This window comes from Thalassophryne amazonica, chromosome 15 (assembly GCF_902500255.1).
Source record: "Thalassophryne amazonica chromosome 15, fThaAma1.1, whole genome shotgun sequence".
In the NCBI taxonomy this organism is placed as follows: Eukaryota; Metazoa; Chordata; class Actinopteri; order Batrachoidiformes; family Batrachoididae; genus Thalassophryne; species Thalassophryne amazonica.
In genome coordinates, this window is record NC_047117.1 from 28,851,288 (window position 1) to 28,868,203 (window position 16,916).

At 38.9% G+C, this 16,916-nt stretch overlaps 2 protein-coding genes across 2 annotated transcripts in view; one reads left to right on the forward strand and one right to left on the reverse strand.

Annotated features, from left to right (window-relative positions):
* The first annotated feature begins 844 nt into the window (after positions 1-844).
* On the forward strand, positions 845-2,895 carry cdkn2a/b (cyclin-dependent kinase inhibitor 2A/B (p15, inhibits CDK4)). The gene is made up of 2 exons (XM_034188096.1): positions 845-1,226; positions 1,744-2,895. The coding sequence occupies exons 1-2, from the start codon at positions 1,104-1,106 to the stop codon at positions 1,993-1,995; spliced, it is 375 nt and encodes a 124-aa protein (XP_034043987.1). The 5' UTR covers positions 845-1,103; the 3' UTR covers positions 1,996-2,895.
* Positions 2,896-9,610: 6,715 nt separating this feature from the next.
* mtap (methylthioadenosine phosphorylase) overlaps positions 9,611-16,916 on the reverse strand; it is a 32,481-nt gene continuing 25,175 nt past the window's right edge. The window contains exons 7-8 of the mRNA XM_034188464.1: positions 10,558-10,680; positions 9,611-9,818 (exon numbers count right to left, since the gene is read on the reverse strand). Coding sequence (XP_034044355.1) covers positions 9,780-9,818; positions 10,558-10,680 — 162 coding nt within the window. The 3' untranslated portion in view covers positions 9,611-9,779. The remainder of the gene's footprint in view (positions 9,819-10,557; positions 10,681-16,916) is intronic.

The window sequence follows — 16,916 nt, forward strand, 5'->3', positions numbered from 1 at the left end:
AACTAATCAAAGAGCAAAATATTCCAACAAATCTTGACCAAGCCATTCACTTTTAGCTACCATAGTGATTACGTGATATGATTTTATTGCTGAATCATTGCCTTTAGCATACATTACCTTCATTACAGACTTAACTTGAAATTAAATTTGTGTTCCACTGTTGGTTGTTTTACTGGCAAATTACAAAGCTTTGCATTTATATTTGGTACTTTTATGATGCCAGATATCACAAACTAGAAAAGACTTCAGTTATTTAATACCCAGTTATTTGATTTTTGTAGATGCCTGAAGAATTCATGTTGCAATGAAAGAATTCAATCATATAAACAAAAAGCTAAATGATTACTATTTACCATGTTTACTCTTTAATAATGGCACAGCATTTGTAATACATGAATGGAAATATGAACTGTATATATTTTTCTGTCTTTTTTTAAATGAATGACAATTGGTACTTATATGTGTCAAATATAATAATGAAAAACACTAAATGATTTAATCCCAGGGTTTTTTTTTCTGGTTTGTTTGGGGGTTTTTTGGAAGGGGCATAAAGAATTCTTTTAACCGCTTTTTTTTTTTTTTGGTCTTTCATTAATTTGTATTTAGTTTTTCTTGACAAATTTGCCAAGGCACCTATTCGTTTCACTTGGATCATTTTCTCCTCCTCGAATGTAGTTTACTTTTGACAGAAACGTACTCTCGGGGCGGTCCTGGTGTTTATACCCGTCCAGAGGCAGCAGCTACTTTCGGAAGCAGAAAGAACAAAACAGAAGCAACGTGGTTCTGCTGTCAAACCGCGTGACGTAGAACGGCGCATGCGCAAACCCACACATCAGCAACATCGGCAGGCAGTGACGTCACCCATTGAAGATAGACAAGTCCGGACTCAGTCCAGTCATCTGGACGCGAAAGATGCGCCGTATCCGAGAAGACAGACAGGTGTTCCGCACAGAGTGAGGACCTGAGGACGACGACTGAAGACCCACAGACACTCAGCGCGCGCGGGCTGTCTTTCTGCAGCCGATCGCAGTGGAAGAATCCACAGACTTGTCCGTGGACTCGACGGGGTCGGAAGCTGATGTGCAGAGGACAAAATTTTGGACATGACTTCGGAGGATGATCTGACAGCGGCGGCGGCGACAGGACAGAGGGAGGAAGTGGAGCGTCTCCTGCGCGCGGGGGCCCGCGTGAATGGACCGAACCGCTTCGGACGAACCGCCATACAGGTAACCTCACAGTGACGTCACCTAAAGGCACAACAAATACAACATGTAACTATTAATAAAAAATAAAATTTTGAAACGAACAGCCTTATTCTAGTATTTTGTTTTCGTAATAAATATACGTTGAGGCTGCACGTAAAGTTTCACTTTGCTTTTCGACTCACTGTAATATAAACTCTTATCAGTGACGTTTACGGGGCCTTTAGAAAAGTTTTATTGGACTATAATCATAAGCTGATATCATCAAAAATTGAAGATAAATGACTTATGTGGCTTTTTATTCATTTATTTTTAAATCTGACTTTCAAAATAAAGCGCGGGTCGATTTAATTTAAGGAAGAGTAAAAAAATATCTAGCAAATTTATTTATCAGGAAATTCTGATTTCACGTTGGCGCGTTAAAACGCGTCCGCTCTGGTGCCACTTTTAAAATACAAGAGTATTTATTAAAATAAAAGGATTTGCAGCTTTATGCGTGTTGATCGGCTCGGTGCGTGTTTCTGGCTTGTGGTCCGTGAAGGTGGTGATGATGGGCAGCACGTCGGTGGTTCGGTTCCTGCTGGAGTCCGGTGCGGACCCGAACGTGGCGGACAGAAGCACGGGGACGACCCCGCTGCACGACGCGGCCAGAACTGGCTTCGTGGACACGGTGCGGCTCCTGGTGCAGTTCGGGGCCGATCCACAGGCCACAGACAACCACCACCACCGGCCCGTGGATTTGGCCAGAGAGCACGGCCGCGTGGAGGTCGTGGACTTTCTGCAGTCTCTGTGAAATTCTATTTATTTTCTGCTGTGACTGTAACAATAACTGCTTGCGTTATTTATTTATTTGCATGGTTTGGGGATTTTTTTTTAAACTTAAAAATCGGTAAAGTGATAACTTGGTTGCTCTTTATGATAATTTCGCTTTTCTTTTGTTTGCCAACAAATTAGGAACCCAGTTTGTTTTTGATATTTGCAGTTTTATTATTATTATCATTCCTGTTGAAATACAAAATAGTAAAAAAAAAAAAAATCTATGAGAACATAAAGTAGTCAAATGACTTTAAAATACAAGCACTTTAAAACTATAAGAATTCTGTACTTTTGGGAAAAAAATAATGGGTATTCTTCCACATACTCTGAATTTTTTTTTTCTGGAATAAATATTTTGTGTTTGTCAGGGTTACATTTTACAATATTTTTAAAAGTAAGAATCAGCTGTATGTACATTTGAAAGCTAAATAATATGGCTGTTTTCCCCACATGCTGTCTAAATAATGATTCTTTGGAATAAACTGCATAATCGTCACTTTAATCTGTCTTTGAATTGAGCTCAGCTTTCATCTTTGTCAGTCACATTTTACTGTTTAGTCAGGGAAGCGTTTAATTCTGTAATTACTTAAAATAACTCATTTTATGCCCTGAGAAAACTCAGAACCCGATAGACCACAATATGTTTTTAAACACTACATACATTAATATACACACACACAATACTACAAATTGTGCTATGGTGACAAAGTGGTATTTTCAATGATGCAAAACTTTGTTTTGCATTAAGGATTATTTAAGCAGAGAAGTAAGAAACCATGCTTTGTCGGGGTAATTTTACTATTAAATTAGGGAACAGTGTTTAATTTGGTAAATGCTTCAAACAAGTTTCTCAGGTTTTTGTACAAGAGGAGGCCAGAGGGTGACAATTTTTAGTTTTTTTTTTTTTCCTTTAAAGAGCTTAGATTTTTTCTTGCACAGAAAAACATGCATCTATACATTTTTATTTATGAAAACCAGTTTTATATCTTGACAGTCCAGTAGAAAAATTAATTTGAAATTAATTCATTGATTTATGCTGATACTTCATAAATTTGCACTCACACAGTGGAGCACAACAGATAACTTTTAATTTAGACTCAAACAGTAACTTAGTGCGTCTTAAAGCACAAACATGACTCATAACCTGTAAGCATCATTACTGTCAAAAGTAGCATTTTACAACAACAACAACAACAAAAAAAGCTCACCAATTAACATGCTTAAAAATTACCCATTTTTTAAGGATTTCGTGCAGATAATTGTTTTCTGTTTGGAAAAACATTGCAAATTAGCTTTGTTAGAGTTTGATATGTGACCACAACAATATTCTAAATAGGAATGATTTGCATCAATATGTTTTAGAGATAATAAAGGCTGTTCTGTGTATCATGTAAAGCTGCACACATTTGGTAATAACTCAAAATGTCATAAATTTTCACTTAATTACAAAATATGACACATTATAACAATGCTAAAACACCCTCAACCGTATGCGCATTGGGTTCTTTATAATTTGCAGTTTAATTAAGATCCTATTGTCTTACATACAATTTGTACATGTTCAAATAAAATCATCATTTGTTCATGTTCTGCAAATCAAGGAATATTTGTAGCTCACCCTCTGTGCATTTGCAGGTATTCATGAGAAATGTTTGAGTTAGCAGAGGTTAGCATGCATGCTAATGTCTGCAAAATGTCTTGTAAATGACTGCAGAGATCTTATCAGGTTGCAAAAACAAAGTCTTCAGTTTTAGAAGTGTTTATTTCTCACTCGCTTTTACGTAATATATGACACAGAGGATATACTTGCACACAAACAAAACGGAGTATTGCAGCTAGCTACCAGCCTATGACATCACCGTGCTAATGTCCACAAAATGTCTCGTAAATACGTTCAGAGGTGTTGTTTGGTTCCAAAAACAGCATTTTGAGTTTTAGAAGTGTTTATTTCTCGCTAGCTTTTACATAATATATGAGAAACATGCATACAAACACACAAACCAAACCAGTTTTGGAAACACCAGCCACTGAGATTGTGGGGCAACTCTACTCTGGCTCTCACCCCAACTCAAAAACAAAAATTAACAGATTGAAAGAGAATGTGACATTTTAACCTCTTAAAACAGGTTAAGGTTAGCCATCTTTGAACTTGTCCAGGGTCTGTGTCCCAAGAATGTTTGTTCCCTGTAAATTTGAAGACTCTGGCAGTAATAGAACTGGACTTATGCTGAGCGCAGGCAGGCAGGCGCAAAGCCTTCACAATACCTGATGGCCATATTTGATGGCCTCGGGTAAAAATGAGTATTATTATATAATAAACAGCGTGACTATGTAATAATTGAGGAATGCATTAGAACAGGAGGAACGAATCAACCTCATAATTTTAATACAATTACTTATGCATCCCTAGTGAGTATGCTATATATGAACTTTTGTCCCACTTTGTTGCTCATTAGTCATTGTGTGGTTTGGAGCAGGTCATTTTCCCACTACATCGCCTATGCATTAATTTGTTATTCTGTTATCCTGTATGATGAAGCTATCAATTTTTATTGGTTATTACTTAATGCACAGACAACCACCACCACCGGCCCGTGGATTTGGCCAGAGAGCACGGCCGCGTGGAGGTTGTGGACTTTCTGCAGTCTCTGTGAAATTCTATTTATTTTGTGCTGTGACTGTAACAATAACTGTTTGCGTTTTTATTTATTTGCATGGTTTGGGGATTTTTTTAATTTTATTTTTTATTTTAACTTAAAAATCGGTAAAGTGATAACTTGGTTGCTCTTTATGATGATTAATTTCACGTTTCTTTTGTTTGCCAACAAATTAGGAACCCTGTTTGTTTGATATTTGTAGTTTTATTATTATTATTATTATTATCATTCCTGTTGAAATACAAAATAGTAAAAAAAAAAAAAAAAATCTGAGAATATAACAAAGTAGTCAAATGACTTTAAAATACAAGCACTTTAAAACTATAAGAATTGTGTACTTTTGGAAAAAAAATAATGGGTATTTTTCCACATACTCTGAATTTTTTTTCTGGAATAAATATTTTGTGTTTGTTAGGGTTACATTTTACAATATTTTTAAAAGTAAGAATCAGATGTATGTACATTTAAAAGCTAAATAATGACTATTTTCCCCACATGCTGTCTAAATAATGATTCTTTGGAATAAACTGCGTAATCGTCACTTTAATCTGTCTTTGAATTAAGCTCAGCTTTCATCTTTGTCAGTGACGTTTTACTGTTTAGTCAGGCAAGTGTTTAATTCTGTAATTACTTAAAATAACTAATTTTATGCCCTGAGAAAACTCAGAACCAGATAGACCGCAATATAATGTTTTTAAACACTACATACATTAATATACACACGCAATACTACAAATTGTGCTATGGTGACAAAGTGGTATTTTCAATGATGTAAAACTGTTTTGCATTAAGGATTATTTAAGCAGAGAAGTACAAACCATGCTTTGTCAGGGTAATTTTACTGTTAAATTAGGGAACAATGTTTAATTTGGTAAATACTTCAAACAAGTTTCTCAGGTTTTTGTACAAGAGAAGGCCAGAGGGTGACAATTTTTTTTTCCTTTAAAGAGCTGAGGATTGTTCTTGCACAGAATAACATTTTTGTAGATCACCCTCTGTGCATTTGCAGGTATTAATGAGAAATTTGAGTTAGCAGAAGTTAGCATGCATGCTAATGTCTGCAAAATGTCTTGTAAATGACTGCAGAGATCTTATCAGGTTACAAAAACAGAGTCTTCAGTTTTAGAAGTGTTTATTTCTCACTCGCTTTTACGTAATATATGACACAGAGGATATACTTGCACACAAACAAAACAGAGTATTGCAGCTAGCTACCAGCCTATGACGTCACCATGCTAATGTCCGCAAAATGTCTCATAAATAAATTCAGAGGTGTTGTTGGGTTCCAAAAACAGCATTTTGAGTTTTAGAAGTGTTTATTTCTTGCTAGCTTTTACATATGAGAAACATGCATACAAACACACAAACCAAACCAGTTTTGGAAACACCAGCCACTGAGATCGTGGCACAGCTCTACTCTGGCTCTCACAGCCACAACTCACAAACAAAAATTACCAGAGAATGTGACTTTTTAACGTCAAGGTTAGCCATCTTTGAACTTGTCCAGGGTCTGTGTCCCAAGAATGTTTGTTCCCTGTAAATTTGAAGACTCTGGCAGTAATAGAACTGGACTTATGCTGAGCGCAGGCAGGCAGGCGCAAAGCCTTCACAATACCTGATGGCCATATTTGATGGCCTCGGGTAAAAATGAGTATTATTATACAATAAACAGCGTGACTATGTAATAATTGAGGAATGCATTAGAACAGGAGGAACGAATCAACCTCATAATTTTAATACAATTACTTATGCATCCCTAGTGAGTATGCTATATATGAACTTTTGTCCCAGTTTGTTGCACATTAGTCATTGTGTGGTTTGGAGCAGGTCGTTTTCCCACTACATCACCTATGCATTAATTTGTTATTCTGTTATCCTGTATGATGAAGCTATCCATTTTTATTGGTTATTACTTAATGCACAGTTTTCATCAGGAAAAAAGTGCCACTCCCGCATTTTTTTAATCATCACTGAAATATACGTATAATTTGTTATAAGAAGCTTGGAAACGTATTACACATTATCTTCAGGCTGTTTATTACAAAATGTGCAAGATTACAACATAATGAAATGAAAATTCATGACATTTTGTTGATTAAAAAAAATAATCACATAACGCTTTGTTACAAGCTGCTTTACGAAATCTGCAAGCACAAAGAAATAAGACCTTTTTGGTAAAGTGTAATAAGAGGGTGGATAAAGTTCCCCAACTGCAGTAAGAAAAGGACACAAACTATTTTGACATGTGGGTTATGACAAAGTATGGATAGTAATTAAGCTGTTTTTCCAAGAAGTAATCATCCTGCACCATCCTCTGATAGACAATTCTCTAAGTCCACCTTTGGCTACCAAGAGGTGGTGGGGGTGGGTACATGAGCAATTTCAAAACCAATTGCAAAAAAACAAATGCTGAAACAAAAGTTCCATATGCATGTATCAACATTTATTTTGCTTATGTCACATGTAACTATTATTTGTATGCAAGTGTTAAAACTGCATGCACTGAATGATGTAAAGCATTTTACTGCTGTGCAAACTATAAAAGCGTCATGGCAAAACAACAGCAAAGTGTAACTTTGCTCAGCCTTTATTACTAGATCCTGAATACAGCCAAGATGAGAACAATGGTTTACAGGCCAAAATAAAATCTTTACAAAGAAAAGAATAAAAAGTGTAAATCGATATGAAATTTAGGCCAACCTTAAGACACCTTGACACTTGGACGCATTTAACCCCCACACTGCTGCGCAATTCGTCATGTCAATGCTACCTGCTTTGTGCCACTGGAAACTGCGTTATATAAAATAAATCTTTCATGGTGGATTAATCATTTGCTCTCAGAACGTGGCTGATGAAACCACCTCTAATTGCTCCGGAATCACGGAGGAATTTTCTACAGCTGCAGCTTTTCTCATGCGCTTCATGACATGGAGAACGCATTTGGAATTGTCTCAAAGGTAGTTATTTGTAATATTTATATTGTAATGGCTTGGAAAAACAGTTGCATTTTCATTCCTTCCTATGAGTATCTGTAAAATTACGTTTATGACAGATGTAACATCTCGTCATAATCATTCAGATGAGATGTGCTGTGATGCGCTGATGCAATGACTCGCAGTGACAGTGTTTTTGAATCATTTGCGTAATGTTCATGTGTAGTTTACAAAATTAATGCATGCCAGAGATTTTGAACATTTCAAAATTTCATTTTACAACGAGTTTACCATCTAGCATGGCAGATTGCGTGCCAGTGCATGGATCAAATTCGTGCACGTGTCAAGGTATAGTTGTATGCAAGTTTGGGCACCCCTGATAATTTTCATGATTTTCCTTTATAAATCATTGGTTGTGTGGATCAGAAATTTCAGTTAAATATCTCATATAGTAGACGAACACACTGATATATGAGAAGTGTAATGAAATTTCTAGTGTTTACAGAAAGTGTGCAATAATTAAACAAAATTAGGCAGGTACATAGATTTGGGCACCGTTGTCATTTTATTGATTTGAATACATTTAGCACTAATTATTGGAACACACAATTGGTTTGGTAAGCTCACTGACCCTTGACCTCTTTACAAATGTGAATCCAATCATGAGAAAGGGTATTTAAGGTGGCCATTTGCAAATGGTTCCCCTCTTTGCATCCCTTCTAGGGGCAACATGGGAGCCTCTAAACAACTCTCAAATGACCTGAAAAGAAAGACTGTTCAACATCATGGTTTAGGGGAAGGATACAAAAAGCTATCTCAGAGATTTCAGCTGTCAGTTTCCACTGTGAGGAACATAGTGAGGAAATGGAGACCACAGGCACAGTACTAGTTAAGGCCCAAAGTGGCAGACCAAGAAAAATCTCAGATAAGCTGAAGCAAAGGATAGTGAGAACAGTCATAGTCAACCCATAGACCTGCTCCAAAGACCTACAACATGATCTTGCTGCAGATAGTGTCTCTGTGCATTGTTCAACTATACAGTGCACTTTGCACAAGGAGGTGCTGTAATGCAGAGTAAGCCTTTTCTGTGTACACACCACAAAGAGTCGCTTGAGGTATGCTAAAGCACATTTGAACAAGCCAGCTTCATTTTGGAATAAGGTGCTGTGGACTGATGAAACTAAAATTGAGTTATTTGGACATAACAAGGGGCGGCGTGCATGGCTGAAAAAGAACACAACATTCCAAGAAAAACACTTGCTACCTACAGTAAAATTTGGAGGTGGTTCCATCATGTTGTGCGGCTGTGTGGCCAGGGCAGGTACTGGGAATCTTGATAAAGTTGAGGGTCACATGGATTCCAGTCAATATCAGCAGATTCTTGAGAACAATGTTCATGAATCAGTGACAAAGTTGAAGTTGCGCCGGAGCTGGATCCTTCAATAAGACGACCCTAAACACTGCTCAAAATCTACTAAGGCATTCATGCAGAGGAACAAGTACAATGTTCTGGAATGGCCATCTCAGTCCCCAGACCTGAATATTATTGAACATCTGTGGTGTGATTTTAAGTGGGCTGTCCATGCTCGGAAACCAACAAACCTGAGATGTTTTGTAAAGAAGAATGATCCAAAACACCTTCAACCAGAATTTAGACTCTCATTAGAAGCTACAGGAAGTGTTTAGAGGGCGTTTCTGCAAAAGTAGGATCTACTAAACATTGATGTATTTTTTCTGTTGGGGTGCCCAAATTTATGCACCTGCCTAATTTTGTTTAAAGAATTATTGCACACTTTCTGTAAATCCTATGAACTTCATTTCACTTCTCAAATATCACTGTGTTTGTCTGCTATATGATATATTTAACTGAAATTTCTGATCCAGACAACCAATGATTTATAAAGGAAAATCATGAAAATTATCAGGGATGCCCAAACTTTTGCAATACAACTGTACCATTAGGAAGGTTTCAAGTAATCTGACCTTAGAAAACATCTTGAACTTCTTTTCCACTGTATTGTGAGACAAGCTAAACCAGTAAAAACTGCAGCTGAGAACGCAGCAGACTTGCTGTGTGTCGGGCACTTTCTTGTAATTGTGTCCAGTTGCCACTGCGGGACAGGTAGTGAACGGGAGCTGTACCCATGTGCACTTCTGCTTCCGCTTCACACTTAGTGCTTTGGTAACATGACTGAAGACTGAGCCATGGACTGTAAGAGAAGCAATAATAAGGGGTCAAGTGAAGTTCAAATATAAAGAATTAACATAATGAATGTTTAAAAACCTTGTCCTTAAAATACTGAACTGCATTAAAACTGCATTCATTAGTGAGGGGGAGAAAAAAAAAATCTAAAAAAGTTTAAGAAATGACATGCCACAAACCTGTAATGTTTCATCATCGATACGAAATACTGTGTAAAAAATCTCTTCTATGATTTTTAAAAGCTTGAGCAGGGATGCTACAAAAATAACGGCCAAGATGGCCAGATAAATGATCTGAACAGTCACCTCACCGTTTTGTTAGCATTGAATTGAAACAGCCAGGTTTTACTTCGTTTATCTAACCATTATTTGGATTTCAGGCCCTGGCTTGTAGCCTAGAGGGAAACTACTTCTGATTCTGTCATTGAACAGTTTTGGTAGCAAACAACTGTACAAACACCTTTTTTCTGGTTTGACTGCTTCAGTGCTTACACAAGGTATCACATGATCAACAATGCTGTGTGAAATCTATCGCCGTCATGTCATAAAGATAATTGCCTTCATAAACGGGCGATGACGTAGACCCCTGTCCTCCGCATGCTTACATTATGGGTTGGAAGCCAAGTGTAAGAAGTGACCGGAAAGATTATAAACAAGATTTCAGTTCATTCAAGAAGACGTCCTCTTTAACAACATCTTCAGTAATGTGCTGAGTGGAGGTTAATCATGGCAATCTTGAAAACTTACTTTCAAGGTCTTTATTGTCTGAGCCCAGTCCATCTGACTAATCTGGGGGATTGCCGTAAGAAGAAGACTGCTGGCTTTGTTCGCGTTTTCTTTCATCGTCTTCATTACATTGTCAACACACACCTGGGAGAAGCAAAGGAAAACAGCTGCTGAACGTTCATCAGTCTGCAAACAAAAAAATGTGAATTCCTCAAAACTGAATTACGACTGTTACAGGATGGCCAACCTTCTTAATAGGTCTCATTAAAATTTTGGCCAATGAGTTCTGGGACACTCTAGGCACTAAAAATGTGAGTCTCAAAGCCTGGGCCTGAGTCCAAACACCTTGAGGCAGCTATGCCTACTCGCATGCGTGTCGACTTCAGTGCACAGAGCTGATAATTTCAAGAGCTACTCAAATGTGCAAAGACAGGTGGTGTGGCAAATTGTGTCATGAAAGCAAAGTGTGTATATTAGTTTTACACAATGCTGTAGGGGCGTAGGTCTTTTGAAATGAAATGGGTGTTGGAGCTAGGTATTCTTTTTGCACGTTCAAAAATAGCTGGAAATTTGTTAAAGTGATGCAGAATAAAAAATAATTCAAGAGCTCTAATTTTTTCATCTATTTTAAGATCCACAACTTGAGCCAATTTTATCTAAAGTTAAATATGATGCAAATTTAATTATTTTGTGTTACAGATCATGTCATTTGGTGTTATACATAGATCGTGAATAATGTTTAGAATGTTAAAAAACAATATATTGTCAATTTTAAGTTTGATTTTTGCACAAATTATGGCACATCATAAAGCATCACTCTATAGAGAGTTAAAAACAATTGTAGGCAGCATCGCTTCCATTTATTTTTCCAAATTTTCCGAATGGAGTGATGCTGGCTGGTTCGCTGTTGTAAGCTGTGAACTCTAAGTGCTCCTTACACAGTCTACACTCACACACAGAGCAGGCTAACCCCACCTGTAGAAAAAAGGGGACAGGGACAGAAGGAGCGACTCAATGACGGCAGTGAGGAGAACGTGCAGGAGATCCCTGTGCATTCTCAAATGCGAATTCCAGGGACATGGTATATTTATATACTACATCAAGCCTTGTCACGCAAGTGTGAGCCATATTTATGTACAGTGAGGAAAATAAGTATTTGAACACCCTGCGGTTTTGCAAGTTCTCCCACTTAGAAATCATGGAGGGGTCTGAAATTTTCATCTTAGGTGCATGTTCACTGTGAGAGACATAATCTTAAAAAAAAAAAAAAAATCCAGAAATCACAATGTATGGTTTTTTAATAATTTATTTGTATGTTACTGCTGCAAATAAGTATTTGAACACCTACCAACCAGCAAGAATTCTGGCTCACACAGACCTGTTAATTTTTCTTTAAGAAGCCCTCTTATTCTGCACTCTTTACCTGTATTAATTGCACCTGTTTGAACTTGTTACCTGTATAAAAGACACCTGTTCACACACTCAATCAATCATACTCCAACCTGTCCACCATAGCCAAGACCAAAGAGCTGTCTAAGGACACCAGGGACAAAAGTGTAGACCTGCACAAGGCTGGGATGGACTACAGGACAACAGGCAAGCAGCTTGGTAGAAGACAACAACTGTTATGATTATTTATTAGAAAGTGGAAGAAACACAAGATGACTGTCAATCTCCCTTGGTCTGGGATTCCATGCAAGATCTCACGTTGTGGGGTAAGGATGATTCTGAGAAAGCTGAGAACTACACAGGAGGACCTGGTCAATGACCTGAAGAGAGCTGGGACCACAGTCACAAAGATTACATTAGTAACACATGATGCTGTCATGGTTTAAAATCCTGCAGGGCAGCAAGGTCCCCCTGCTTAAGCCAGCACATGTCCAGGCCCGTTTGAAGTTCACCAGTGACCATCTGGATGATCCAAAGGAGGCATGGAAGAAGGTCATGTGGTCAGATGAGACCAGAATAGAACTTTTTGGAATCAACTCCACTTACCATGTTTAGAGGATGAGAACAACCCCAAGAAAACCATCCCAACCATGAAGCATGGGGGTGGAAACATCATACTCTGGGGGTGCTCTTCTTCAAAGGGGACAGGACGACTGCACCGTATTGAAAGGAGGATGGATGGGTCATGTATTGCGAGATTTTGGCAAACAACCTCCTTCCCTCAGTAAGAGCATTGAAGATGGGTCATGGCTGGGTCTTCCAGCATGACAATGACCCCAAACACACAGCCAGGGCAACTAAGGAGAGGCTCCATAAGAAGCATTTCAAGGTCCTGGAGTGGCCTGGCCAGTCTCCAGACCTGAACTCAATAGAAAATCTTTGGAGGGAGCTGAAACTCCAAACCTGAAAGATTTGGAGAAGATCTGTATGGAGGAGTGGACCAGAATCACTGCTGCAGTGTGTGCAAACCTGGTGAAAAACTACAGGAAACGTTTGACCTCTGTAATTGCAAACAAAAGCTACTGTACTAAATATTAACATTGATTTTCACAGATGTTCAAATACTTATTTGCAGCAGTAACATACAAATAAATTATTTTTAAAAAAATCATACATTGTGATTTCCGGATTTTTTTTTTTTAGATTATGTCTCTCACAGTGAACATACACCTAAGATGAAAATTTCAGACTCCTCCATGATTTCTAAGTGGGAGAACTTGCAAAACCGCAGGGTGTTCAAAGACTTATTTTCCTATATATATATATATATATATATACATATATATATATATACATATATATACATATACACACAAACACACAAACACACACACACGAGGTCTGTTAGAAAAGTATCGGACCTTTTTATTTTTTCAATAACCTTATGGATTTGAATCACGTGTGATTGCATCAGCCAAGCTTGAACCTTCGTGCGCATACGTGAGTTTTTTCACGCCTGTCGGTTGCGTCATTCGCCTGTGAGCACGCTTTGTGGGAGGAGTGGTCCAGCCCCCTCGGCGGATTTTCATTGTCAGGAAAATGGCCGAGCGACTGCCGCTTTGCTGCATCAAAATTTTTTCAGAAACTGTGAGAGACAGCCAGGTGGAAACCATTCGGAAACTTCAGATGTCTTTCGGTGAAGATCTTATGGGCATCACACAGATTAAGGAGCATTACAACCGGATTAAGGACGGCCCACAGCAGCTGAGGGCGTGCTGCGCTTCGAGCGGCCATCGACAGGCTGAAACGACCAGATCATTTCCAAAGTGAAGGCTGTGTTGATCCGGGACGTCGTCTGACTACCAGATAAATGGCAAGAGAGGTGGACATAGCACTTTTTTGGCACATTACACTGTTACAGGAGATTTTGTAATGAAAGACGTGCGGCGGAATTCGCGCGTCAGGGCGGCGCCGCTAATGGCGCAGAACAAAAAGCACCTCCGTGTTGGAAGTCTCACGGGACATGCCCAGCTCTTCCACCATTCGGAAGATTCAGATGGCTTTGGGTGGCTTTTCAGTCGAGTGAGTATCCGAAAAATTGTCGAAGAGCTGAGCATGTCACAACATGTCCTGTGAGACCAACACGGAGGTGCTTTCGTTCCACGCCATTAGCGGCTCCGTGGCGAATTCCTCTGCTCCTGTTTTCATGACAAAATCTCCTTTAACAGTGGAATGTGCTGGGAAAGTGCTATGTCCACCTTTTCTGCCATTTCTCTGGTAGTCAGACGACATCCCAGATCAACACAGCCTTCAGTTTGGAAATGATCTGGTCGTTTCAGCCTGTCGATCGTCGCTCGAAGCGCCCTCCGCCATTGTGCGCAGTCTTTAAACCGGCTGTACCACTCCTTAATCTGTGTGATGCCCATAAAATCATCCCTGAAAGCCATCTGAATTTTCCAAATGGTGTCCACCTGGCTGTCTCTCACAGTTTCTGGAAAAATTTGATGCAGCGCTGCTCCAGCCGTTCAGACATTTTCCTTACAATGAAAAGCCGACGAGGGGGGAGGACCAGCGCTCACTCAAAGCCTGCCCACGGACGAATGACGTGACCGACAGGCGTGAAAAAACTCACGCATGCGCACGAAGGTTCAAGCTTGGCTGATGCAATCACACGTGATTCAAATCCATAAGGTTATTGCAAAAAATAAAAAGGTCCGATACTTTTCTAACAGACCTCGTATATATACACACACACACACACACACAGACACACACAGACACACACAGACACACACACACACAGTAGTGTTCAGAATAATAGTAGTGCTATGTGACTAAAAAGATTACTAGAAAGAAAAGAAAGACTACTTTCTTTTACTAACAGCCCAATTTCATAGCCTTAAGAGTGTGCATATCATGAATGCTTGGTCTTGTTGGATTTGTGAGAATCTACTGGTACCTTGTTTCCCATGTAACAATAAGAAATATACTCAAAACCTGCATTAATCTTTTTAGTCACATAGCACTACTATTATTCTGAACACTACTGTATGTATGTGTACATACATATATACACATATATATGCATACTATGACCCGGTACACTGTGATCACTAGCTGTCCCAGATGAAACATTAGCATCGTGAAAGACGTGGCAGTATCTTTGGTTGTGGCTCTGTAATGATGATCTCATGCTTAACTGTGTGACAGGTTAAAGGTTGCCTGTTGTCACACTCTTGCAACCAGACAGCCTGAAAAAAAAAATAAAAAAATATTACAAATTCTATGACCTACGTTTCAAAATGCAGCTGCAAGTGCACGGATCAAAGTTGTGCAAGTGTCAGGGTACCTTAACAATGATCTTCTAAAATTGCTGAGCTTTCACAATGAACACCAGGCTTAAGAGGTTGAAGACCATTATTTGTTAGCTGCAGCCTTTTGCACCCTTTTACAAGATTCTTATAACAACTCATTATTTACAGAGTAACGAGGCAGCGTGCCTTCATCAATTTCACCACCCATGACAATGAGAAGCATTGTATCATATGACTGGCACTACTTTTACATAAAAAGAAGGAAAAAAAGGGATAAAATGGGCAAACGTGTTTATCTGCTGCAGTCACACTGCTCCTGAGGTCTTAACCTCCTAAAACATGCATGTGGATCTGCATGAAATGTATACAATATCAAACAACTCTTAAGAAGCAGGAACTACGACGTACAGTAAGTTACAACATCATTTCCGCCCTGTGTTTGCCTCCTGTAACCTCTATTATCATTTCAGTCTGAGGGAATGGGTGCATATTGTGCTGTCTGACAGGATAGACTGAAGCTGATGACTCAGTCTGACTCAACCTCCTCTGGCAGGGTTCCCACCGGAGGCCGACAGGCGAGCTGGCTGGGTAGGTGATGGGGGGGGGGTGTAGCATGAAGCTGAGTTAGAGTAGAGAGCAGGAGGCGGACAGCGGAAGGATGTGGTGAATGTTCTGCAACAGGAGGGGGAAGAGGTCAGCTGCAGGAACTCGGAAGTAGAGTTGTGATTTTGGCTGGATCAGTGTCAGACACCACAAGTACCACCCACACAGCATATCAGCTGCACCATCCAGAGACAGTGACAAACAAGGTCAATCGGATACAAACCTCCGGCAAAATTATTTAAGGGCAACCCATTATATTAATACAATGGAAAAATGTCAGGCCAATAAAATGTCTACCCCATCTGAATATTTCCACTTTACAACCAACAATTTTAAACCCAATCTGAATTATTTGGAGAACACAAATGTCTGCATCAAAATATTGCAGAACCGTGTTTTAACAACAGAGGAAGACAACATATTTAGGACAGGCTATACCAAATATTAAATAAAACCATTCACAACTGATTATGCCATAGTCAGTGCTCTGTCAGGAGCATCCGTGATAAAATAATAATAAATAAAAAATAAAATAAAGCCTTACCTCGCAGTAGGTACAAATTGGGAGGTGATGGTCTAGTGGTTAAAGGGTTGGGCCTGAGACCAGAGGATCCTCAGTTCAAATCCCATCCTGACCAGAAAACCACTAAGGCCCTTGGGCAAGGTCCTTAATCCCCTAGTTGCTCCCGGTGTGAATGTGAGGCATTATTTGTAAAGTGCTTTGAGCATCTGATGCAGATGGAAAAGCACTATATAAATGCAGTCCATTTACCATTTAGGTGTTCCATCTTAAATATGTGAATAGTTATAAATATCAGTTGCCTGTACTCAAATGGATGTTTGTATTTTTTACATTACCTAAACAGAATTTGTAAATGTTTGGAAAAATAAATAAAATACTCGTGCTCATCTGTGGTTCTATACGTGTTTTGTTCTTAAAATAAGGGGTGGTCAGGCACAGTGCTGGTGCATTGCTATTGTGGGGCAGGAAAAGGTGACTGCACCAAAGAACAACAAAAATCTGGTTGACAGTTCATTGCATTTGGTTTGCTCCTCATCACACAAACAAAACTG